Consider the following 24246-nt stretch of genomic DNA (forward strand, 5'->3'; position numbering starts at 1 on the left):
CAGTGTAATCTTTGTTTTGTGTGAGTAAAGTCTGAATTGGCAGCTAGCCACTGGGTTGCTGCCAGCTTTATCTTCAAAGAGTTTTGTCGTGGGGCTTATTAACTCCGGGCTATCCGTGGGGGTGCGTGTGTGGTACGGGGACAGAACAATCCCCTCTGTCTTCTGCTTTTCTCCTAACTTCTGGTGGGCCGTGTTCCTTGTTCTTGGCTCAGTCTCCCTCCTCCTTCTCCGCCACCTTTCCTTCATCCCCTGTGTCTTCTGCTAGACCAGCGATGGCGGACTTTTCAGACACCGAGTGCCCAAACTGCATGCACACGTACGCCCAAACTAAAAGGCATGCGCAAATGTGTGCATGCACGAAGGTGCACATGAGTGGCATGCACGAAGATGCACATGCATGGACATGCACAAACGTGCACATGCGCAGCAGAGATCCGAAAACCGGCTGGGAGGCGGGGCATCCCAACACTGGCAGCGCAGCAAGAGGCAAGATCTTTTTCATGAGCTTCATTTTCGTCCTTTGCAGAGAAACAGAAGCTCACGAAAGAAACGCCGCGGAGATCTGGCCTGGGGCGATGGCGCATATGCCAGCAGAGAGGGCTCTGCAGGCCACCTTTGGCACCCATGCCATAGGTTTGCCATCCCGGTGCTAGACTGCGTCTCCCGAGCATCTTGTGGGCCGCGCTCCCTGTTCTTGGCCTCACTCTTCCTCCTTCAGGGTGTCATTTCAGCAGCTTCTAATCCAAGAACTGAACTGAATTCTCCTCCCACTGATGTGAATTCTCATGCAGTGGAACTGAAGAAGCTTCAGTTGGATGAGAAGCAAAACATTTTCAAAGGGGGGGGGAACGGGTTTTGTGTTTTGTCCTTCCTCACTTCTCTGTGCTCTTGACCGGGGGTCTCTAAACCTGGCCCCTGTAAGACGTGTGGACTTAAAGCTCCCAGAATTCCCCAGCCAGCATGATGGATCAGCAGCCATCCAGGGCTGAGTCTTGACAGGATGGACGGGGCCATATCCCCGCCCCCATTCCCAGGGAGCCCCACCCACCCTCCTGCCTCGATTTACTCCGAGCCATGAAAATCTGAGAGGCCTCCATGCTGCGCATGGATTGAAGCCCATCTTCAGTTGAGTCTCTCTTCCTTTTCAAGACTGGGGGGCGTTGGCTCGGGTCCAGGCGGGTGGGTCGTTCATCAAAGCAGCTGCGCCTCCCACCCCTTCAGCAATTTCTGCCCGGGGGGGGGCTTGCCTCTTGCAAAGCACCCCCTCCCCTCCCCTCCCTTTCCAAGCGCTGCAGGCCGAACGGCAAGCGGTTTTTAAGGGAGCCGCCGAGCCAAGCCTTGCAGGGAGAAAGCTTCAGAACATGCAGGCTCTCCGTTGCCAAGGGAGGATCGGGCTCGGCTGCCTCACGTCTCGCTCGCGCATGAAAAGAAATCCCTGCCAGGAGACTCCAGCAGTGGGCTGGGCTGCTTTGGGGGCTCTCGGCTAGGTCCCTTTGAAGGGTCAGGGGCATCCTCGGGTTGAGTTGAATGAACATAGGAGTCAACGTATTTCCTCTTTCCACTGTGTATTCAAAATGGACAGTGAGGTTAGATAGAGATGGATGGATGGATAGATAGATAGATATGTTGGGTAGGTAGATGGTAGGTAGGTAGATGATGGATAGATGGATGGGTAGGTAGGTAGGTAAATGATAGATAGATAGATAGATAGATAGATAGATAGATAGATAGATAGATAGATAGATAGATGATAGATAGAAGATAGATAGATAGATAGATAGATAGATAGATAGATAGATAGATAGATAGATAGATAGATAGATAGATATGCGTAGGTAGATGGTAGGCAGGTAGATGATAGATGGATGGGTAGATAGAAGATAAATGGAAGATAGATAGATGATAGATAGATAGACAGATGATGGATGATAGATACATAGATATGATGGGTAGGTAGATGGTAGGTAAGTGATGGATGAATGGATGGATGGATAAGTAGGTAGGTAAATGGTAGATAGAAGATGGATGGATGGATAGACAGGTAGATGGATGATAGATGGATGTTAGATACATAGATATGGGTAGGTAGATGGTAGATAAGATGATGGATGGATAGATGGGTAGGTAAATGGTAGATAGAAGATGGATAATAGATAGATAGACAGACAGACAGATAGAAGAAGATAGATGATGGATGGATGGATGGATAGAAAACGAATGGGTGGGTAGGGAGAGAGGGAGAGGGAGGTATGTATATAGCACTAATCTCACAATCGATACAAAAGCTAAGAGTGGCACAAAGAGCCATGGAAAGTTACACGCTCAGAATCACAAGCCAAGATAGAGAGACCTGCACTTGGGTTAGAGAACAAACGAAAGTGTACGATGCCATCAAGAGAGCAGAAGAATTTACGACCACAATTGAGCCCAGAATTTCTGCTCCTAAGTGAGACATTTTGTTAAGTGAGCTTTGTCCCATTTTACAACCTTGCATGCCACAGCTGTTAAATGACCCGCTCCTGTTGTTAAGTCAGTAACACGGTTGTTAAGTGAATCCGGCTTCCCCCTTGACTTTGCTTGTCAGCAGGTCGCAAAAGGGGATCAATTGACCCCCCCCCAGGAGACTGCAACCGTCATAAATACGAGTCAGTTGCCAAGCGCCTGAATTTTGATCACGTGACCCCCCGAGGACGCTGCAACGGTCGCAAGTGTGAAAAACGGTCCTAAGTCACTTTTTCCAGTGCCGTTTAACTTTGAACGGTCGCTAAACAAACTGTTGTAAGTCGAGGACTACCTCTATCTTAGCCTTCCTTCTGACCAGCGTGGTTTTCAGCAGGGATGGTATTCACTTACTTTCCCTACCGGTTCACTTCGCTCGCACGTGCCACTTCCGCGCATGCGCCAGGCCTCAAAAACATGCCTAAATAGGACGGCGTAGAGCCGGGGCGCGGTGGGTGGGGCGGGCAACCGGCTGAATATCACCTCTGGTTTTCAGGTCCTCTAGGGAAGGCAGTCTGGTTACAATTCTAATTTCTTCAGTCCTAACTACCGTGTTTCCCCAAAAATAAGACCCTGTCTTATATTTTTTTTGAACCCTGAAATAAGCGCTCGGCCTTATTTTCAGGGAGGTCTTATTATTTTGGGGCGCGTGGAGCAAGACGGGGCTCCTCTTGCCATCTTACCTGATTTCCAGCTCTGCGTTTAAATATTTTCGGGGAGGGCTTATTTTTGGAGGGGGGGGGCTTATTTTAATGCATGCGCTCAAAAACCCGATTGGGCTTATTATCAGGGGAGGACTTATTTTCGGGAAAACAGGGTATCCATTGGAGACCGTCATGCCCCCGTCAGAGCCTGAATCTGCAGAGGAGGACTAGCCGGAAGGAGATCGAGGAGGTGGCTTCGTTGGCTTTGGAGGAACGCGGGGAGGAGCAGGCCGAGACAGGCCAGGGCCCCTCAGGATTGGGACGGCTTGCTGGCAGGGAGGAACGGGGGTAGGATGACCGAGAGGGGGGAAGAAAGTGCAGACAGTGGACCTGAGGAGTAACAGAGCTCAGGCGATGAGCAAGGACCGACCCCTCCTGATCCCCGAGCACGGAGAGTGGAGAGAAGGCGAGAACAGCGCAGGCCGACCAGACTTCTTCGGAGAAGAGCACCCTGCCCCTCTTCACAAGGCACACCTGGGGACTGAGATTTAAGGAGACGCTGTGGGCGTTTGTCGGGAACAAATGTTGAATTTGTGACGTTTTGTGTGCCGTTGCAGACGTCTGGCTTCTGCTTGGAATATTTATTGCTGCTTTACGATTGGCTTTGCGTTTCTTCCCCAATGAGTCAATTTAGGTCTTCCGTTTGTTTCAAGAAAACAGCGGATCCCAGCTTTGCAAAACTTAACAATTTAAAAAAACAAAATAGCAGCAGAAGGTTATCTCAGGTGACCAGGAGCCCTGAGCCTTGCCTCCTCCAGTTTCATCCAGGTTTAATGCCGGTCTGTCGGTTTCTTCCCTAACACCACTGCAGTTGTCATGACTGCAAGCCACAGGTGCTTTGTGAGTTTGTCTCCGCTGTTTTTGAAGCTGCACCGAGTTGCGGTGCGGTGCTCCGTGGTTTAACCGTCTGCCGCTGTCTTCAGGTGGCACACCGGAGCAACGCGAAATCCAGCAAAGGCATCTGCCTTCTAACCAGGTTACTTTTGCAGAAAGTAGTTCTTGCATGGCTTAGTGCAGTGTTTCTCAACCTTGGCCGCTGGACGATGGGTGGACTTCAACTCCCACAATTCCCCAGCCAGCAACGCTGGGGGTTCTGGGAGTTGAAGTCCACCCATCGTCCAGCGGCCAAGGTTGAGAAACACTGGGTTAGTGTTTCGTTTAGCGCGTTGGCTTCGGTCAACCCCCAGTTTAAGCATCTTGCGTTTTAACAGCTACCGCGTGGAGGGATATTTTTTCTCACTTTACACAGGTCGTCCCTGACTTATAACAGTTCATTTAGTGACCTTTCAAAATTACCAAGGCACTGGAAAAAAAAATGAATTGGGACCGTTTTTCACACTTACGACCGTTGCAGGCATCCCCATAGTCACGTGACTGACATTCTTGACCATTGACGTTTGTGACGGCCGCAGTGTCCAGGGTTCGCGTGATCCCCTTTTTATGACAAGCCCAAGTCCGCAGGGGAGCCAGATTCATTTAATGACCGTGTTCCTAATTTAACCGCTTGCAGGGATTCCCTCCCCGAATGTGGCAAGGAAAGTCGTAAAATGGGCTGAAACTCGCTGAAAGGATTTCTCACTTTGCAACATCAGTTCTGGGCTCAATTGGGGTCATAAGCCGAGGAATCCTTGTAGGTGGTCCTTGACTTACAGTGATTCGCTTAGTGACACGTATTTATGACGGGGGTCCTGCGATCCCCTTTTGCGACGTTCTGACAAGCAAAGTTAATGGGGAAGCCGGATTCCACTTAACAACTGTCTCACTAACTCAACAACTGCAGTGATTCACTTAACAACAATGACAAGAAAGGCCGTAAAATGGGAAATTCAACAACGGTCTCGCTTAGCGATGGACATTTGGGGCTCAATTTTGGCCGTAAGGCGAGGACTACCTGTCTAGATCTCCAGAACCAGCTGTCATCACTACCATTTTCCCCAATAAATGTAAGAACCCCAATTATTACAGCTTTCCCTGTAGGGAGCTGACCCAGCCCCAATTCCTCCGATATTCCAGTACCTCCAGCTTTCCAGTACAGGAAGTCCTCGACTTACAACAGTTCATTTAGTGACCGTCTCAGGGTCCCACGATCCCCTTTTGCGACCTTCTGACAAGCAGAGCCCACGGAGAAACCCGATTCATTTAACAACCATGTCACTAACTTAACAACTGCAAGGATTCGCTTAACAAACATGGCAAGAAAGTTTGTAAAAAAAAAAGGGGTAAAACCCCCTTAACCCATAACTCACTTAGCAACATAAATTTTGGGCTCAATTGTCGTACGTTGAGGACTAGCTGTACTGCTTTGGAGGGAATGCCGGCCTGGAATTTAACCTAACTTTGCAAATGTGGCAAGTGATACCTTTGAATAAAAACATGATTGTCTTATTTTTATTTTTGTAATAACCTTGTCTAATATCTCCCAAACTGCTTTTAAAAAAAACCCTACATTTCTTTGTTCTATTATATAAAATACAAAAGAAAAGAAAATTGGAAATTAAGGAAAAGAAAAGGAATGGGGGGAAAGGAGGGTGGGTGAAATTCAAGAGGGGGAAAAAAATAAAAATAAAAAAGGCATTGAATTCCAAGTCTTCCTTAGCCCAAGATTAAAAACCCTCCATCCTCAATTTTTTGCTTTTACACATTAATATATATGACCAGCCATTTCTATAACCACAAATCCTTTTCTAGCTTATCCTGGTGGATTTTTTGTTGTTGTTTTTTTCTCTCTGTCCCAGGTGTCTTATTGTGTCTTTGCACAGTTCTCTCCTTCCGTTGTGCAGGCAGTCCTCGACGTACGACTGTTTGTTCAGTGACCGTACAACGGCACTGAAAAGACTGACTCAGGGCCATTTTTCCCACTTAACGACCGTTGCCATCTCCCCCTGGTCACGGGATCAAAATGCTTTGGCAACTGCCGTGTTTTTCTCACGGTCACCCCCTCCTGCCTCATCTTTACGACGGTTGCCCTGCCCCAGGGGTCACGTGACCCCCTTTTGCAACCTTCTGAGAAGGGAAGTCAGCAGGGAAAGTCAGATTCGCATAACGACCTTGTTACTAATTTAATAACTGCGATGATTCACTTAACAGCCGTTGCAAGAAAGGTCATAAAGTGAGGCAAAACTCACTTAATGACTATCTTACTTTAACAGGCTCAATTTTGCTCATAAATCAAGGACTGCCTGCAGTTCTCTCTACAGGTAATCCTTGAGTTACACCAGTTCATTTAATGACCATTTTTCACACTTAACGACCATTGTAACATCCTTGTGGTCAGGTGATCAAAATTCAGACGCTTGGCAGCTCCTCATATTTATGACGGTCGCAGTGTCTCGGGGTCAAGTGACCTTCTGACAATGTCAATGGGGAAGCCAGATTCACTTAACAACCGTGTGGCTGACTTAACAACTTCTGTGAGTCTCTTCAAAAAATGTTCCAAGAAAAGTCGTAAAACGGGGCAAAACTCGCTTAACAAATTTCTCACTTAAAGACATAAATCTTGGGCTCAATTGTGGCTGTAAATTGAGGATTATCTGTATTTTATTTTATTTTATTGTATTTCCGCGATGATACTCTCAGTAAATTTGGCACCACATTCCGAAGAAGAGTGGATCACTCTGAAAAAAAAGATCTGTTAGGCGGGATTTAGCACGACGGCTGGATTACGAGCCGCGAATCAACCCAGCGGGTTTTCTCGGTTGCTCTTCCAGAAACCCTGCAAATAAGGCAGTCGGGTTTGTTCTGGAAAGAATTCACGGGGCGGAGAATTTGTCTCGAAGCCCGTTGTGTTTGTGTTCCTAGCCAACACAACTCGCACTCTGGCAAATTTGGCAGGGGCTCTTGCTTTCACAACACATTCCTCTTGCAATGCTCCAATCGCCTCCGGACTCCGGTGCGCATAAGAAAGCCAACTCTTTCCACCCATCCCTGGAGCTCCAAGGAGAAGGGAGCGGCCCCTGGTCCCTTTAAGAGGTGTGGACTTCAACTCCCAGAATTCCCCAGCCACCCTCCTTTCCTCTTTCTCATCTTCCTTCTTTTCAGGGTGGATTTGATTTAAATCAAAGTCGATTTTAAATCACAATTTAAATCACGATTTAAATCGCTAGTAAAAAGGCTTGATTTAAATCAACTTGATTTAAATCATAATTTTTAAAGAGCAACTGTCGTCTCTGTCCCGCAGCGGCTCCTCCTCTGACCGGCTCTTGACTCACCGACAGTCCCAATATTGCAGAATATACAGCCTCCTCCTGCTACATAACTCAGCTCCCTTTCATGCTGAATAAACTAAATGATTAATGAATCTTAAATAGAAAAGTATATTTAGATAGATTTTTACTCCCAAAAGCATTTTATTAAGATAAATTTGATTAAAATCAAAAAGATTCAATTTAAATTAAAAAAAATCTGATTGTTTTGATTTTTTTTAAAAAATCAAGTTTTATCCACACTGCTCCTTCCTTCTTTTCTTCCTTTCTCTCTCTCTCTCTCTCTCTCTTTCTTTCTTTCTTTGTTTCTTTCTTTTTCTTTCTTTCTTTTCCTTCCTTCCTTCCTTCTTTTTTTCTGTCTTTCCTCAAAGATTTGTATGGCTGTCCATCACACAATAAAACCAATAAATATAAAACAATCAGAAAACCCTAAAACCAAGAGGAACACGCTATTCTCCTGAGCCGTTCCTATGAGTTGGACCAGTGGTGAAATTTTCCCTGGTTTGCCACCAGTTCACTGCCTGCGCATGTCCGGTGCGTGTCAAGTGCCCACTGCGCACGCATGCGCAATGCGTGCAAAAAGCACGCTGCGTGCGCATGCAGTCTGCACCAAACGCACACTGCACACGCGCGCATGCATAGTACATGCCAAACACGCGATTTGCGTGGAAAAAGGAGGCTTAGGAAGGTAAGCCGAACAGCGGGGGGGGGGGGAACGGCTGTGCTGTGTGATTTAGATTCAATAGAAAGCAGGATTTCCTGCTTTCTAGATATTTTAAATTGTGCGGCACAGCTGATCGTCGGAAATACCGGTTCGGAACCCGTAGCTTCTTTTTTACTACCGGTTCGCCCGAACTGGTGCGAACCGGTAGCATTTCACGCCTGAGTTGGATCCACTATTGTAGAGATACCCCCTTTTTTTTAACGGGATGGTCTCATAAATTTCATTCACTTTTAACCAGTGAATTGATTTACTGTGAATTGATCGAGTTGATTTAAATCACAATTTAAATCATGATTTAAATCACTAGTAAAAAGGCTTGATTTAAATCAACTCGATTTAAATCCTAATTTTTAAAGAGCAACTGTCATCTCTGCTACTCCTTTGACCCACTGTGGACTCACCGATCGTCCCAGTGTTGCAGAATATACAGCCTCCTGCTACATAACTAAGCTCCATTTCATGCTGAATAAACTAAATTATTTATGTATCTTAAATAGAAAACTATCTTACGATAGATTTTTGCCCCAAAAGTTTTTTATTAAAATAAATTCAATAAAAATCAAAAAAATCCGATTTAAATAAAAAAAAATCCGATTTAAATCAGAAAAATCCGATTTTTTTTTTGATTTTTTAAAAAAAATCATTGATTTTTATCCACCCTGCTTTTAACCCACTTTATTTCGGATGCGGTTTTAACAACTGTACAAAGCCAGCGGCGGCTGTCAATCAAGACTTTTAAGATTGGGTGCCTCCGATATGCTGATGACACTCAGTCTTTAATGGCGCTGGAAGAAACGGGAAGGAATTGATATGGAAATAGGCAGTGTAGGGGGCCTCTGTATTTGTCTGTTGGGTTTTGGGGTCTTAGATCAGGGGGCAATCTCCAAACTTGGCCACTTTAAGACTGGTGGACTTCAAATCCCAGAATTCCCCAGCCAGCCATTCGGGAACCGTATCTTGAGACACACTTTGAATGTGTTGTAAGCCGAGGACTGCCAGCCTTTGAAGCTGGAAGCGGCTCCGAGCGCTTGGTGCATTTCTTCGACCCTAAGCAGAAAGCCGAAGCTTTGAACAGTTGCCATGGAAGCAGTTGAGGAATATCCTTTATTTTTCTTTCATTAATGGGGAATTCCCCCCTTCCCCAGGGGAATAGAAGGAAAATCCCAAATGTTGTGGATTTTATCACCGCTGAACATCAGAGGATCATTAGAGTGCTGAATTTGGGGGATTTAGGCAGGTTGCAAGCTCTCCGTCTAAGCCATGTTGCAAGTGGTGGATAAGGGACGCTTGGTGGTGGCGTGTGTGTTTTTCTTTGTGTGTGTCAAGTGTCCTCAATGATCCTATAAAAAGGATGCAAATGACCAGCTGTCTGCAAGGAGCATAAATCCTTCCATTCCTCACCAGTCAGAGCTGAGGAAGCTTCTGGGATGAGAAGCGAAACGTCTTCAAAGAAAGTCCAGTTGCCTCTTGAAAAAAGCTTTGGGATGTTTGGGGGGGATGGAAAAACTTGTCTTTCTTTGGCATAAATATCGTATTTTAATGCTTGTTGCATTGAGTGCTTGTTAAAATACATTGGAAATGATTCATCTATCCATCCATCCATCCATCCATATATGTGCAGGTATATATGTATGTCTATAGCATGTGGTATAGGTCAGGGGTGAAATGCTCCCGGTTCAGACCAGATCACCTGATCCGGTAGCGATGGAGGCGAGTTGTTTGGAGAACCGGTAGCAAAAATCCCTGCCCCCCCCCTCCATTGCCCAGCTGAGCCACACAATCATGAGGCTTTTTTTTTTATTTTTAAAAGCATTTTTTCTACAACCTCTTTGGCTGAAAAAATGCTTTTAAAAGTAAAAAAAAAAAAAAGCCTTTGATGATCGCGCAGCTTAGCTGGGATCGTCAGAAGCTTTCTAAAAGCATTTTTCCTACAACCTCTTCAGCCGAAGAGGTTGTAGAAAAAATGGTTTAAAAAGTTTTTTTTTTAAAAAGTTGGCCACGCCCACTCAGCCATATTAACCCCTCCCACCAAGCCACCCCCACAGAACCGGTAGTAACAAATTCTACATTTCACCACCGGTATAGGTGTGTTATGTATGTGTTTGGGTAGATATATACTTTCCCTTGAGAGCAGGCAACAGAATTCCATTTTTAACGTGGGCCAGTGTGCTCACAGTAAAGAAAAACGACCATAAAAGTTATTTTATCTGCCTAGTATGATCCACCGTGCCTGCACCTCACCAGATGTCCAACCTTCTGACCCAATTTGGCTGTTTACTGACTTAAAATATTTGCATGCTACCTGTTCAGCCCTGAACTCTCTCAGATTTGTAATCTTATGTTTTTCCGCCTATAACTGTCCTGACCACCAGTGGATGGCCGACGTAGCTAAGAGGGCTTGTACTGTGTCCCCTCATAGTACTTTTCTGCTGATTTTTAGGAGCCTGTGAAAAGTCGTTCGAATTCTCTGCCGAACCCTCAGGAGCTCAGTTGCAACGTCTACGCAGCATCCGGGGCCTTCAGAGAGATTTCTGCAGCTTAGCTGTCGTGTACATCCAGGCTGTTTGGTTTACATAGGAGTCGGTGTGTTGTGTAAACCCCAGAGAAAAAGTTAATTCCCTTAGTGCCATGATGGCGAACCTATGGCACGCGTGCCCATATCAGTGGGCACGTGAGCTCAGCTCCGGTGCGCCAGCTGATTTTCGGACCTTCTGGACCCACTAGAAGTAGGGAAACAGGCTTTTTCCTGCCTCCGGGGTGGTGAGGGGGGAAGGCCTGTTTTTTTCTCTCACCTGGCTCCAGACCCTCTCTAGGAGTCTGGGGAGGGCGGAAAGGGCCTTCCCCCTCCCCCCCACCGGAGGTTCTCCGGAGGCCGAAAACAGCCCATTTGCCAACTTCCGGTCCCACCGGAATGGGATGTATGTTTGTGTTTTTATTTTTATAGCTATCATGTACACTGAAGACAGCATTTAATTTCGTTGTACCATGTGCAGTGACAATAAACTAAACTAAACTGATGATATTACCTAGTTAGGTCATGAAATGTCTGCAAGAAAATCACCAAGGTCAGAGAGCACCAAGGACCCCACAGTCGTCCTCCTGTTCATCCCTCCATCTCTCCTCCTCCCTACACACCCCACTCTCGTCTACACTGATGATGTCACCTAGTTAGGTCATGAAATGTCTGCCAAGAAAGCAATCAAGTTCAGGAGCACCAAGTAGTCCACAGTTGTCCTCCTCTTCTCTACCAACCCCACTCCTTTCTAGTACTGATGATGTTACCTAGTTGGGTCATGAAAGGTCTGCAAGAAAACCACCAAGCTTGGAGAGTGCTAAGGATCCCTCAGCCCTCCTCCTCCCCACACACCCCACTCCCTTCTAGCCTTGATGATGTTCCCTACTTGGGTCATGAAACGTCTGCAAGAAAACCACCAAGCTCAGAGAGCACCAAGGACCCCACAGTTCACTCCTGAACTACAAATCTTCTCTTCTGTTTGTACTTAATCAATGCTTAATGTGGCTCCCTCTTTCTCTCTTTCAGGCTCATATTAAATTTCCTATAGATTACCCGTATTCACCACCTACCTTCAGATTTCTGACCAAAATGTGGCACCCGAACATTTACGAGGTAGGTTGACTTCAGCGCATGGAGTGGGTGTCATTAAAAAAGACCTTTGCAGCACCCGCCTTCGTTGCAAAGCCGGAATTCCTGTGCATGTTTCATGCTTTGTGACGCCCAGCTCTGGACTCCTCTCCTCCTTCCACCGCCCTCAAAAAGGGATGCGTGGAGACCCAGTAAGATGGAGGCTCTGTTGGCAGTGCTCTCTCTGCTGCTCTTCTGACCCAAACATCACAAACCCTCTGTAGTTGAAGCAATGACTCCTTTATGAGGAGAGCCGGCAGCCCCGACAAAAAGTTTCTCTCTCACCGCAGGCTAAGAAGTCCATCCGGCAGGGAGAAGAATAGTTGTCTGCCACATCTATTCATCTCCGCCCCCTGCCTTTTATCCCCAGAGCTAGGATGAGGCTTCGCTAGCAGCGGTGGTTCTTCCATCCCAAGGACCGGCCCATAGATTTCCCCGGCTCTCCTCTCCTCTGCCTTCTGCACATCCACACGTCAGGCACTGGACCCAGCCGTTCCTCCTCTTCCTCATCAGCCACCTCCAGACCTGGGGGCTGTTGACTCTCCATCCGAGGACTGACAGACAGCCCAGGCTCCTCCTCTGTCCCTGTCTCTCTCTGCCAGCCCCATTCCCTCTCCCCCCTCCTCTGGGGGTCTCAGGTTGCCTTGATGCTGGCCCTGACTCCCACGCCTCCTCCTCCTCCTCTGATTCGGTGCTGGAGGGGCCGGCGGCCGACAGGCCACAACAGGTGCTCCAGAAATTTGGAAAGGAGAAATCCAGAAAAGGTCCCTTTTGCAATCCAAGGAGCAGGTTCTGGAATCTGATCCTTAAGGGAAAACTCTTCAGAGCAGGGGTAGGGAGCTGTGTCCCCAGCAGAACAGGTAATCCTCAACTTACGACCACAATGGAGCCCAAACTTTCCTGTTGCTAACTATGAGACGTTCGTTCAGTGAATTTTGCCCCCTCTTACGACCTTTCCTGCCACAGTTGTTAAGCGAATCACTGCGGTTGTTAGCTTAGAGACACGGTCGTTAAGCGAATCTGGCTTCCCTATTGACTTTTCTCGCCAGGAGGTCCCAAAAGGGGATCACGTGACACACACACACACTGCAACTGTCATAAGTACGAGTCAGTTGCCAACCGTTTGAATTTTGTTCACGACGACACTGCAGCGGTCATGTTAAAAAACGGTCACAAGTTCCCTTTTTTTTCCCCCCAGTGCTTTCGTAACTTTGATCGGTCTCTAAATGAACTGTTGTAAATCCAGGATTATCCTGAATTCATAAATTCAGCCGGTGAAGGTCCCTCTTCCGAATGTTTTGCCGGCTGAATTAATTTGCCCCTGCTCTATTTTTATGAAACGTCTGGCTTGAATTACACCCTTTTAATTATACGTGGCATTGCTTGCATCGATACTGAACGGGCATTAAACGAACTGGGTTCGTTTAATGACCGAGGCTGTAAAAGGTTTCCTCTGCACAGCTTCGGTTGTCTTTTGGAACTCTCCCTCTAGCTTTAGTGGAAGGGAGGAAGGAAGGAAGGTCCCAGGGATCACGTCTTGAGGGTTAAAAAGGGAATTAGTTCTTCAGAATCGGAGGCAATATATCAGGGGTGAAATGCTCCCATTTCGGACCGGATCGCCCGATCCTGTAGCGATGGTGGCGGGTGGTTCAGAGAACCAGTAGCAAAAATCCCTGCCCTGCCACCCACCCCCCCGGTCACCCGCTTGCCGCTTCTTTTAAAAAATGCTTTTAAAAGTAAAAAAAAAAGATTGCGCGCCACAGCTGATCACCTTCCCCCGCACGCTGTTCTACTTACCGCATGCCTCCTTTTGGCGTGCGCTGCATGCGTGCGCGCACCTCGCATTTGGCGCGTGGTGCGCACTGCAGACGCGCAGCCAGCGAACCGGTAGTAAACCACTTCAGATTTCACCCCTGCAATATATCCTTTAAATTCGGCTGCAGGTTGGCAAGCTTCAAAGCAAAACTTGGGAATCCAGACTTGCCAAGGGCCAGATCCCACGGGGATCAATCTAGTTGCTTCAATCTAGCCCGCGGGGCTACCCTGGGAACAGGGAAGGACCAGCCCTCGGTGCCCCTGCCAGCGAAAAACGGGGCCTGGCCGAGGGCTGCAGGACCCCGAGCTCCGTTTTTCGCTGGCAGAGGGCTAGAAAAACAAACTAAGAACAAAACACAAAAGGAGAAACGTTTCTTCCCCTTTTGCATTTGAGCATCCAAGAAGGGACAAGGAAGGAGAAAGGGAAAGAGGAAAGGGAAAGAAAAAGAAGGGAAGAGGGGAAGGAAGAAGAAAGAATGAAGAGGGAAGGAAAAAAGGAGGGAGGAAGGAAGGAAGGAAGGAAGGTTATAATTTATTTATTTATTTATTTTTATTAAATTTCTATACCGCCCTTCTCCCGAAGGACTCAGGGCGGTGAACAGCCACAAGATAAAACACATAAATATAAAAGTTTAAAATAAAATAAAACGAATTAAATAATTTGGCTGAACAAATTTAAAACACCCCATAATTTAAAAACAAATTAAAATTTACATTTAAAAAGGGGAGGAGATTTAGGCCAGGCCAGCTTGATGAAATAAAAAAGTCTTAAGCGCGCGACGGAAGGTGCGCAGATCCGGAATCCTCCGTATCTCCGGGGGGAGCTCATTCCAGATTGTAGATGCCCCCACAGAGAAGGCTCTCCCCCTGGGGCCGCCAGTCGACATTGTTTGGCCGACGGCACCCGGAGGAGCCCCTCTCTGTGGGAGCGTACTGGTCGGTGGGAGGCTATTGGTGGTAGCAGGCGGTCCCGTAGATAATGAGTGGGAGGGAGGGTCTGAGGGAAGTCCTGCCTTAGCATTTGGCCACCACAGGTGCCCCCACCCTGACATGAGTGACATTGAACTGGCCACCTCCCCAGCCCCCCGGTCAAACACAACCCTGATGCTGCCCTCAATGAAATCAAGTTTGACACCCTTCATCTAGGACAGTGATGGCTAACCTTTTTGCCATCGTGTGCCAAAAGCGGGCGGAGGGGGGGGTGAATTGCATGTGTGTGTGCCCACACCCGTAATTCAATGTGCCCCGTCCCCTCACACATGCATGCGTGACCACCCCTCCTCGCTCTCCCCCCGCTTTTGGCACGTGATGACATGGTGGGCCTGGTAGGCTGATTTTTTGCCCTCCCCAGGCTCCAGAGCCTTTCTAGGAGCCTGGGGAGGGCGAAAATGGCCTTCCCCACCCTCCTGGAGGCCCTCCAGAGGCCCGGAAACAGCCCGTTTCCCGACTTCCAGTGGGCCCGGAAGGCCTGAAAATCAGCTGGCCAGCGCGAACATGCACTTGCGTGCCTAGAGATATGGCTCCGTGTGCCACGTGTGGCACCCGTGCCATAGGTTCGCCATCACGAATCTAGGAGAATCTGCTTGTGAAGATCCAGCCATAAGGCAGGGCTGGCAGCTGGGGCTTCTCGTCGAGAGCTCTGGCTCCCCCTGGTGGAATTATTTGGTGTAAATAAAGTCAATTAAATGGGGGGGGGGGTTATTGGTGTGTTGATAACGCTGGGGCTCAAGAAAGAGAATTAAGTTTTATGTAAGTGTTGAGAAGCCCCCCTACAGCTACAAAGGACACAACTTGGAATGAAGCAGAAAACTACCTAACAGTGAGAACCATGGAAGAGCTTCTCTTCAGAAGTTATGGGTCCTTCGTTACTGGAGGGTTTTAAGAAGAGACTGGGCAGCCCCTTGAATTGGTCTCCTGCTTGAGCAGGGGGCTGGACTAGATGTCCTCCAAGGTCCCTTCTAACTCTGTTGTTCTGGTAATGAATCAGTGGAACAGCTTGCTTCCAGAAGTTGTAGGCGCTCCAGCACTGGATTTTTTTTTTTTATTTATTTATTTATTTTTTTATGCCGCCCTTCTCCGGAGACTCAGGGCAGCTTACAAGGCGTTAAGCAATAGCCTTCATACTTTTGTATATTTATACAAAGTCAGCTTATTGCCCCCACAAACTGGGTCCTCATTTTACCTACCTTAGAAAGGATGGAAGGCTGAGTCGACCTTGAGCCTGGTGAGAATTTAACTCGCAGTAATTGCAGGCAGCTGGATGTTAAATGCTGCCTTAGTAGGAGGCATTAGCCTCCTACGCCACTCAGGCTCCTGGAGGCTTTTAAGAAGAGATTGAAGAATCATTTTGCCCCAGAATGGTACAAGGTCTTCTACTTGAGCAGGGGGCTGGACTAGAAGACCTCCAAGTGCCCTTCCAGCTTTATTCCTACTGAGCCTGAAAAGCCGCATTGAGTTCTGTAAAGTATTGTAAGTCCCAGATGTGTTGGGATTTAGAGCCCGCAGCTACTGTGTGTGTGTGTGTGTGTGTGTGTGTGTGTGTGTGTGTGTGTGTGTGTGTGTGTATTTGTGTAGCAAAATATGTGCCTTGCTTGAAGTGAAAGAAGTTTACACTTGATCTTTAGAAATTAGGCAGAGAGGATTTTTATGGTCTGTTTGCTGCATAGTTTAACTTCGTTGTCTCTCTTCATACCCACCGTCCACTTTTCTTTCCATAGAATGGGGATGTATGTATTTCAATTCTTCACCCACCTGTAGATGATCCTCAAAGTGGAGAGCTGCCATCGGAAAGGTGGAACCCCACCCAGAATGTCAGGTAAGACCCTCCGAGACCAAAAACTTTTTTCTACCCAATTGTAGTACAGGTAGTCCTCGACTTACGACCACAATAAAGCCCCAGATTTCAATCTGCTAAGCGAGGCAGTTGTTAGGTGAATTTTGCCCCAATTTACAACCTCTCTTGCCACGGTGGTTAAGCGAATCGCCACACTTGTTCAGTTAGTGACACGGTGGTTAAGTGAATTTAACTGTCCCCAGTGTCCGATGGTCGGAAAAGGGGATCACATGACCCCGGGACACCGCAACCATCATAAATGTGAGTCAGTTGCCAAGCACCCAAAGTTTGATCACATAGCCATGGAGATACTACAGTGGTCATAAGTGTGAAAAATGTCTGTAAGTGCAGAAAACGGTCCTAAGTCACTGTGGTAACTTCAAACGGTCACTAAACAAACTTCTGTAAGTCAAGGACTACCTGAGGAGTCCAGGGAGGGCCCTCCATCCTACCCCCTTATGCGTGCAGCCTCTAACCTGCCATTCCGAAAAAATAACCCGAATAAATAAACTTTGAAGCTCATCCTGGCCCTGCCAATTCAGAGACGCCGGGCTCAGTTTAGTAAACGGAGGGTATGTGCTAAACAGAGAGAGAGAAACCGCAAAGCACGACAACTCACCCATTTTGCACAGGGCCCTTCTTGGCTAAAGGAGATTATCACACTGTGCACGGGCTCTTCAGAAATGGGGTTATAAAAACTAGACCATATGAAACTCCATTTTGCAAAACTGATAGTTAAAGATTGCATTTGGATTTAATTTTCCCCTTGAAAAAACAAATTTCAGCACGTAGTATAACAGGTAATCCTCAATTTACGACCAAAATGGAGCCCACAATTTCTGTTTCTACATGAGACAATAGATCAGTGAGTCTGGCTTCATTTTACGACCTTTCTTGCCTCCGTTGTTAAGCGAATCCCTGCAGTTGTTAAGTTAGCAACCCGGTTGTTAAGTGAATCGGGCTTCTCCGTTGACTTCGCTGGTCAGGTGGTCTCAATAGGGGGATCACACTGCGACCGTCATAAATGCGAGTCAGTTGCCAAGCATCCCAAATTTTGATCACATGACTCTGGGGGGTAGCTGCAACTGTCGCAAGTGTGAAAAACAGTCATAAGTCACTTTTTTTCAGTGCCGTCGTAACTTTGGTCACCAAATGAACTGTTGTACGTTGAGGACTACCTGTATTGAGAAAAACAATAAACTGAGGGGGAGGCTAATGAGGACACTTCCACCATATCTGCGCATGGCCCTTTTCAAGGATTCGCACCAGAAGATAGCTTGGATAGCAAGCGATAAATGCCCATTTTCCCAGAATTCTGCCTTCAGGCCAGATCTAGGAGAAACAAGAAAGGATGGTGGGGGAACGCCTCTACCCCCACCCGCCCCTCCCCCCACCTTCCCCCTCACCCGCCCCTCCCCCCTCTTGCCCCCTCCCCCCAAGCCGATAATGCAGCTGCAGCTGTGCAGTCTTGGATGCAAGAGGAATGTCCCTATTAAAACAAAATGCAGCTCAATGATGGAGAAAAGTTTAGTCCTGTGTTTAGGCAAGAAAGACCAAATATTCAGGTATAGAATAGGTGATACGTGGCTTAATACCCTGTTTCCCAGAAAATAAGCCCTAGCATGATTTTTCAGAATGCTCGTAATATAAGCCCTACCCCAAATATAAGCCCCAGTTAAGATCATCATCCAGACCGACGCTTTCGGTACTGGATTTCCCCCAAAATAAGATCTAACCAGAAAATAAACCCTAAAGCGTCTTTCGGAGCAAAAATTAATATAAGACCCGGTCTTATTTTCGGGAAAACACATTAGTAGTAACTGTGAGAGGCACCTTGGAGTCCGAGTGGACAATCCCTTAATTCTGAGCCAGCCATGTGCTGCAGCTGCCAAAAAAGCCAACACAGACCTAGGCTGCCTTTACAGAGAGATAAGATCAGCATCACATGAAGTGTTAATACCACTTTATAATGCCTTGATAAGGCCACTTTTGGTCACCAGGATGTAAAAAAGATGTGGAGACTCTAGAAAGAGGGCAGAGAAGAGCAACAAAGAGGATTAGGGGGCTGGAGGCTAAAACATACGAAGAACGGTTGCAGGAACTGGGTATGTCTAGTTTGATGAAAAGAAGGACCAGGGAAAGACATGATAGCAGTCTTCCAATATCTCAGGGGCTGCCACAAAGAAGAGGGAGTCAAGCTATTCTCCAAAGCACCTGAAGGCAGGACAAGAAGCAACAGATGGAAACTAATCAAGGAGAGAAGCAACCTAGAACTAAGGAGAAATTTCCTGACAGTCAGAACAATTAATCAGTGGAATGACTTGCCTCCAGAGGTTGTGGCTGCTCCATCACTGGAGGGTTTTAAGAAGAGATTGGACAGCCATTTGTCTGAAATGTTATAAGGTCTCCTGCCTGAGCAGGGGGTTGGACTAGAAGACCTCCAAGGCTCCTTCCAACTCTGTGTCTCCTGCTTACGTGTGTCTGAGCTCCGGGTACACTTTCTCCTCCTCTCTCTTTCCCCAGGACTATCCTACTGAGCGTAATCTCCTTGCTTAATGAGCCCAACACGTTCTCTCCGGCAAACGTGGACGCCTCCGTTATGTTCAGGAAATGGAGGGACAGCAAAGGGAAAGACAAAGAATATGCGGAAATCATCCGGTAAGTCCGAGATGGGGAGCGGCTGGTGGAGAAGGGGAGCCCGTTTGATGTGGCGGGTCTTTGGAGCTCTCTGAGCTGGGCGGTTTCCTTGTTTCATGACCCCAACTAGCTAACATCATCAGTGCTAGAAAGGTGGGAGACTTCTACCGCTGATGATGTTCCCTAGTTGGGTCACAAAACGTCTGCAGGAAAAGAACGAAGCTGAGAAAGCACCAAGGGCCCCAAAGTCCTCCTCCTCCTCTTCTTCTTCCTCCTCCTGCTCTTCTCCTCCTCCTCTTCTCCCAAATCTCCACTTCTATTTAAGCACTGATGATGTTCCCTACTTGGGCCATGAAGCGTCTGCAAGACCCCACAGTCCAACCCTGAGTCACAGATATTCTAGAGGAAGATAAATATCTCGGGGCAGAGAAGAAACTCTGAACTTCTCCTCTGAGTTTCTTGACTTCTGCCCTTCCTGGTAGTGAGCCGACCCCTCAGTCCAAAGAGTTCAGCTCTCCTGGTCCTGCGGGTGTGAGGGGGGCACTAAAGGTTGCTGGGCAGAGCCAGGGAGGCCCAGCCCCCTCAAGCCTTTGGCCAGTTGGACCAAAACATGGCTTGGAATTACAGGTAGTCCTCAACTTACAACCACAGTGGAGCCCCAAATTTATGTTGCTAAGCGAGACATTTGTTAGGTGAGCTTTATGACCTCTCTTGCCTCAGTTGTTCAGTGAATCACTGCAGCTGATAAGTTACCGTATTTTTCGGAGTATAAGATGCACTTCCCCCCCCCCCAAAAGAGAGTGAAAATTTGGGTGCGTCTTATACACCAAATGTAACTAAAAACACGAGGCACGGAGGAGGCGATGGTCTGTGGCAATCCCTGCAGCCTGAAACAGCTGACGGGGGGTATTTTGGGAGGCTGATCCACCCGCTAATCAGCTGCTCGTGCTGAATCAGGCTGCAATAATGTGCTGAAGCTGACCTGGCTGTTTGCTATTTGCTGCAAGGACGTGTCAGAGTTTGCAGCAGCAATCACATCCAGAAAGCACACACAAGTAACTGATTCAGCAGGATTCAATAACTTCTCTTTATATATAATATAACGCATAAAGTAAATATACAGTGCCAAAAGCAGGTTTTCCAATGTGGTAGTAAATACAAGCAAAACACAAGCAGAGGAGAGGAGTTTCAGTTTTGAGCAGCAGACTAGCACTAGCTCAGCACAGACAAAGAGCTGCAGAGCTAAGTCACGCCCAGGCTCCTTGCTGTCCCCTTCCTTGTTGCTCATTCAGTTTCCAAACAGCCCTCAACTCTCTCGCACACTGACAGGACGCTAGCCAGATGAATACCGATGGATGCTGGTAGGCAGAGGCAGATTTTTTTTTTTTTATTTTCCTCCCCAAAAATCTAAGGTGCATCTTATACTCCGAAAAATACGGTAGTAACCTGGTTGTTAAGTGAATCCGGCTTCCCCATTGGGTTTCTTTGTGAGAAGGTCACAAAAGGGGATCATGTGACCCTCCCCCCAGGGACACTGCGACCGTCATAAAAGTGAACCGGTCGCCAAACATCTGAATTTCGATCCCGTGATCGTGAGGATGCTGGAAAGGTCATAGATGTGAAAGACCATCACAAGTCCCTTTTTTCAGTGCCGGTATAACTTTCAACGGTCACTAAATGAATGGTTATAAGTCAAGGACTGCCTGTATTAAGGAGAGTTCTCATGCATTGGCTGGCACACCTCGGATGTGGATATTGAAAGAGTCGGGTCTGAGCGGCTGGCATCCATGGGGCAAGGGAGACCTGGGTGCAACGTGTCAGAATTGGAGGGGGCGGGCATTGGGGGGTGGGTAGGTTGGTGAGGCTGACCCTCCCCTAACTTCCCCTGCCCTCCCCTCCCTCCTTTGCAGGAAACAAGTGCAGGCCACCAAGGCGGAGGCGGAGAAGGACGGTGTGAAGGTGCCCACCACGCTGGCCGAGTACTGCATCAAAACTAAAGTGCCTTCCAACGACAACAGCTCCGACTTGCTTTACGACGACCTGTACGACGACGACATCGACGACGAAGACGAGGAGGAGGAGGAAGAGGAAGACGCCGATTGTTACGACGACGATGATTCCGGCAACGAGGAGTCGTGACCTGCCCCCTTCTGGCCCTTCTTCCCTCCCTCTTCCACCCGCCCGCCCAGCCTCCCAATCGTACTGCCCCGCCAGTTTTGCCAGAGGGGACGCAGCGGTAAATCCAATGACCGTTCAGAAAAAAAGAAAAAAAAGAAGAAGGAAAAAAAAAAAGAGATATACCTTCAAAGGGGCGGGCGGGTGGGGCGAAAAGACCCCAACCAAAACGTGCGTTTCCTGCTTTTCTCCTCTCGTACGGATTCTTGGTTTCGTCCGTCCCCTCCATCACTTCCCGGTCCTTTTGGCCTCGTAGCGAGAAAGACCTGCGCGGATGATCTTGGATCGCACTTCCTTTCCCGTCCCATCACTGTGTTTTTGATTTCCCTCCCTCCCTTCCTCTCCTTTTTTTTTTTTTAAAAAAAAGACAATACCTTCTCCCTGCCACCCCCCCTCCCTCCCTCCCTGCCTGCCCCTCTTCCCTTCCGGAGAGTTCACAGTACAGCAAAACAGTCTGGCTCTGTGTTTAGGTTCTCGAATTAAACCCAGTCTTTCATCAAGAGGTTTTGATGTATTTTAACGCCCGGCGGAGACCGTGGAGTGGGGGGGACACACTCCCCCACGAGCTTGCGTAGAGCCCCCCCCTACTTCTTCTTTTCCGGGGTCGTCTTCGCTGCTCCTCGTGTGCGCACTTGTTTAGCCTTGTGGTGGTTGGTGCCGGTGGTGGTTTTACTCCTTTTTTGTTATTTTTTTTCTCTCCCCCCCCCCCCCACTTCAAGGCGGAGGGCGAAAAGCTTCTGTGTTTTTGAACTAGGCCGCTGCCAGACCTGGTGCCGAAAAAGGCCCGCTGTTCCAATTTCAAGTTTGCTAAGCTCAACGGCGGGACAAGGGAGGTGGGTGGGATTGGCAGCTTGGCAAGGGGGGGCTGAAAACCTCCCGAGGCAGATCGAGGGGGGGGATCGTCCGAGTGGGGGAGCAGTTGTCTTGTGATATGAATCTTCCAATAAACACGTCGAAACGCGCACCGTTTTCTGTCCCGAGTTACAGAGGGTTGCATCCAGGGAGCGGCTGCCTATTTCCCCGATGGCGGAGAGCAGCGCTGTAATACGAGGCCAGGAATGGGATCTGGAACACGGCTTCTCTCCACGAGACCCAGCGGCTTTCTGCACCTGTAGGTTTGCAACAGGCGCCTTGCCGCAGACGGGTCTGTCTTCGGAAGAAGTGAGCATCACTTCTGGGGCTGGGTAGATAGAGGGGGGCTGCCCCAAAGCATTTCTTAAACCGAGGGAGGCTCTCCAGCCTTGGCCACTTTTGTGGACTTCAACTCCCAGAATTCCTCAGGCAGCTAAGTTATGCTGGCTGAGGGATTCTGGGAGTTGAAGTCCACAAGTCTTCAAGTTGCCAAGCTTGGACAAGAGCCCTGTCTTAGACCACCCCAATGCTGGAGAAGCAAGAAATAGACTTGTCTAAAAGGAAACAAGGGTCGCCGGTTGCAAATCCCAGAAGAGCCATTAGAAAACAGAGAGGTGATGGGGGGGAGTCTTTGGGGTACGTTGCTTGTATTCCTTTCTGGGCGGTAGACCTGATGCTGTCGGAGCGATGGCTCCTTGGCAGCTCCATCAAGTCCCACTGCCCAGATGAAGGGTTCCCCATAAGAAGACTTAAGTGCTTTGGGGAACGACGGCAGGAGGTCCAAGTTTATTTCGGCAGTGATGATCTCGAGGGAAACCAGCCAAGACCCAATGAGTGTTTCTGGGGTACCCCCATTCCATCCGATTGCAGGAAAAGGGAGGCTGCTGGAGTGGTCCCAGACACCCATCCAGGAATTGTGCTTCTCCTTCAAACACTGGCTTTGCCTTTCATCCGCCCCATTTCTGAGCCTCTCGGGATCCTAGCCAGGAAGGGCCCGCTTTGACCCCCATTGACCCAAAGCTGCAGTTGGGTCTTCTCAGGTTGGATGGCCCTTCAGAACCAGAGAGATGGTTGCAACACTTCCTCAAACACGGAGCCCTTCAATTTTGCTTCTGGCCCCCTGGTGGAAAGAAGGGTAACTCTGGGTGGGTCCCCCCTGTTGGACAAGGAGGGCCGTTCGGATGAACCCCAAGAAAAGAAAAGACAATGGTGGACAGAACGATCCAAATGCGTAACGTTTGGTTGCCAAGAGCCTGCTTTGGACAATCTTAATTTTATTTTTTTTCATTCCCTCCTGCGAGAGGAACTCGTTATAAACTCTGAAAAGTGTGCAGGAGTGGCGCTGTTGCAACGGGCACCCCGAATGTCAGAACCCCTTGAAGGGGGTCCTCGAGGAGGAGGGAGGGGGTGCTGGGTCCGGCATTGGCATCCTTGGCTCGGCTTGAAATGAGGATGCCGCGTCTTTCAGCTGTCTTGTATTTTGACTGTATTCTCTCCAGTGACTTGTACGCTGAAGCTTGGTGGTGTGCGAGATGCGTTATTAGACCTCCGTCCTTCCCTTGGGCTACGTTTTTAAGGGGGGGGGAGGCTGGGGAACCCCCATCCCGCCAGCCAGGGCTGCCTCTCCTCCCCTGCGACAGACGGGACGTTCCTCTCCGGCTTAGCACCTTGCTGGTTTCCCCTTTCAGGATCCAACCGATTTTGCTGAAAATGGCGGATTCGAGAGATTTGAGGACAAATGTTTACTTGAGCCATCCCTCGCCTGGTTCTCTCCTCTCTCTACCTTTTGTCTGCGTTTACATTTGTCCGATTCGAAAAGGAACCTGCAATTCCTAAACCCGTTCCGAAACCAGCAGGGAGCACACTAGGATTCTTTGGGTAAAATTTTCACTGCTGAAATTCTAAGTATTTCTTCCTTTCCTTCGTTCTCTTCTTGGGTTGGTTCAATTCCTTTAGACCAGGTTAACAAAGGCCTATTTTTCTCTCTTCCCGCTCCCTCTTTCTTTTGTGTTGTCTTCTCTCTCTCTCTCTCTCCCTCCTTATGGTAATTTAGTTTTGGTTTTTCTGCACATCTGTCTAACTAATAAAATGTGGAATACAGTAGCGCTCTTCTTGCTGATTGCGTGTTCAAAAGCCACGTTGGGTTCGCTGGGCTGCCGAAG

General features: G+C 48.2%; 1 protein-coding gene across 2 annotated transcripts in view; it reads left to right on the top strand.

Moving 5' to 3' along the window:
- Window positions 1-24187, top strand: part of UBE2R2 (ubiquitin conjugating enzyme E2 R2) — a 60511-nt gene extending 36324 nt beyond the window's left edge. Inside the window, exons 2-5 of one of the 2 annotated variants that reach the window (XM_034441955.3) lie at window positions 11671-11757; window positions 16305-16402; window positions 18944-19078; window positions 20968-24187. In XM_034441955.3, the coding sequence (XP_034297846.1) occupies window positions 11671-11757; window positions 16305-16402; window positions 18944-19078; window positions 20968-21196 (549 nt within the window). In that variant the 3' untranslated portion in view covers window positions 21197-24187. The remainder of the gene's footprint in view (window positions 1-11670; window positions 11758-16304; window positions 16403-18943; window positions 19079-20967) is intronic. The other variant, XM_060684429.2, reaches the window with a different exon arrangement.
- The last annotated feature ends 59 nt before the right edge of the window (window positions 24188-24246 follow it).

This window comes from Pantherophis guttatus, chromosome 2 (assembly GCF_059756535.1).
Source record: "Pantherophis guttatus breed Tessera chromosome 2, ASM5975653v1, whole genome shotgun sequence".
In the NCBI taxonomy this organism is placed as follows: Eukaryota; Metazoa; Chordata; class Lepidosauria; order Squamata; family Colubridae; genus Pantherophis; species Pantherophis guttatus.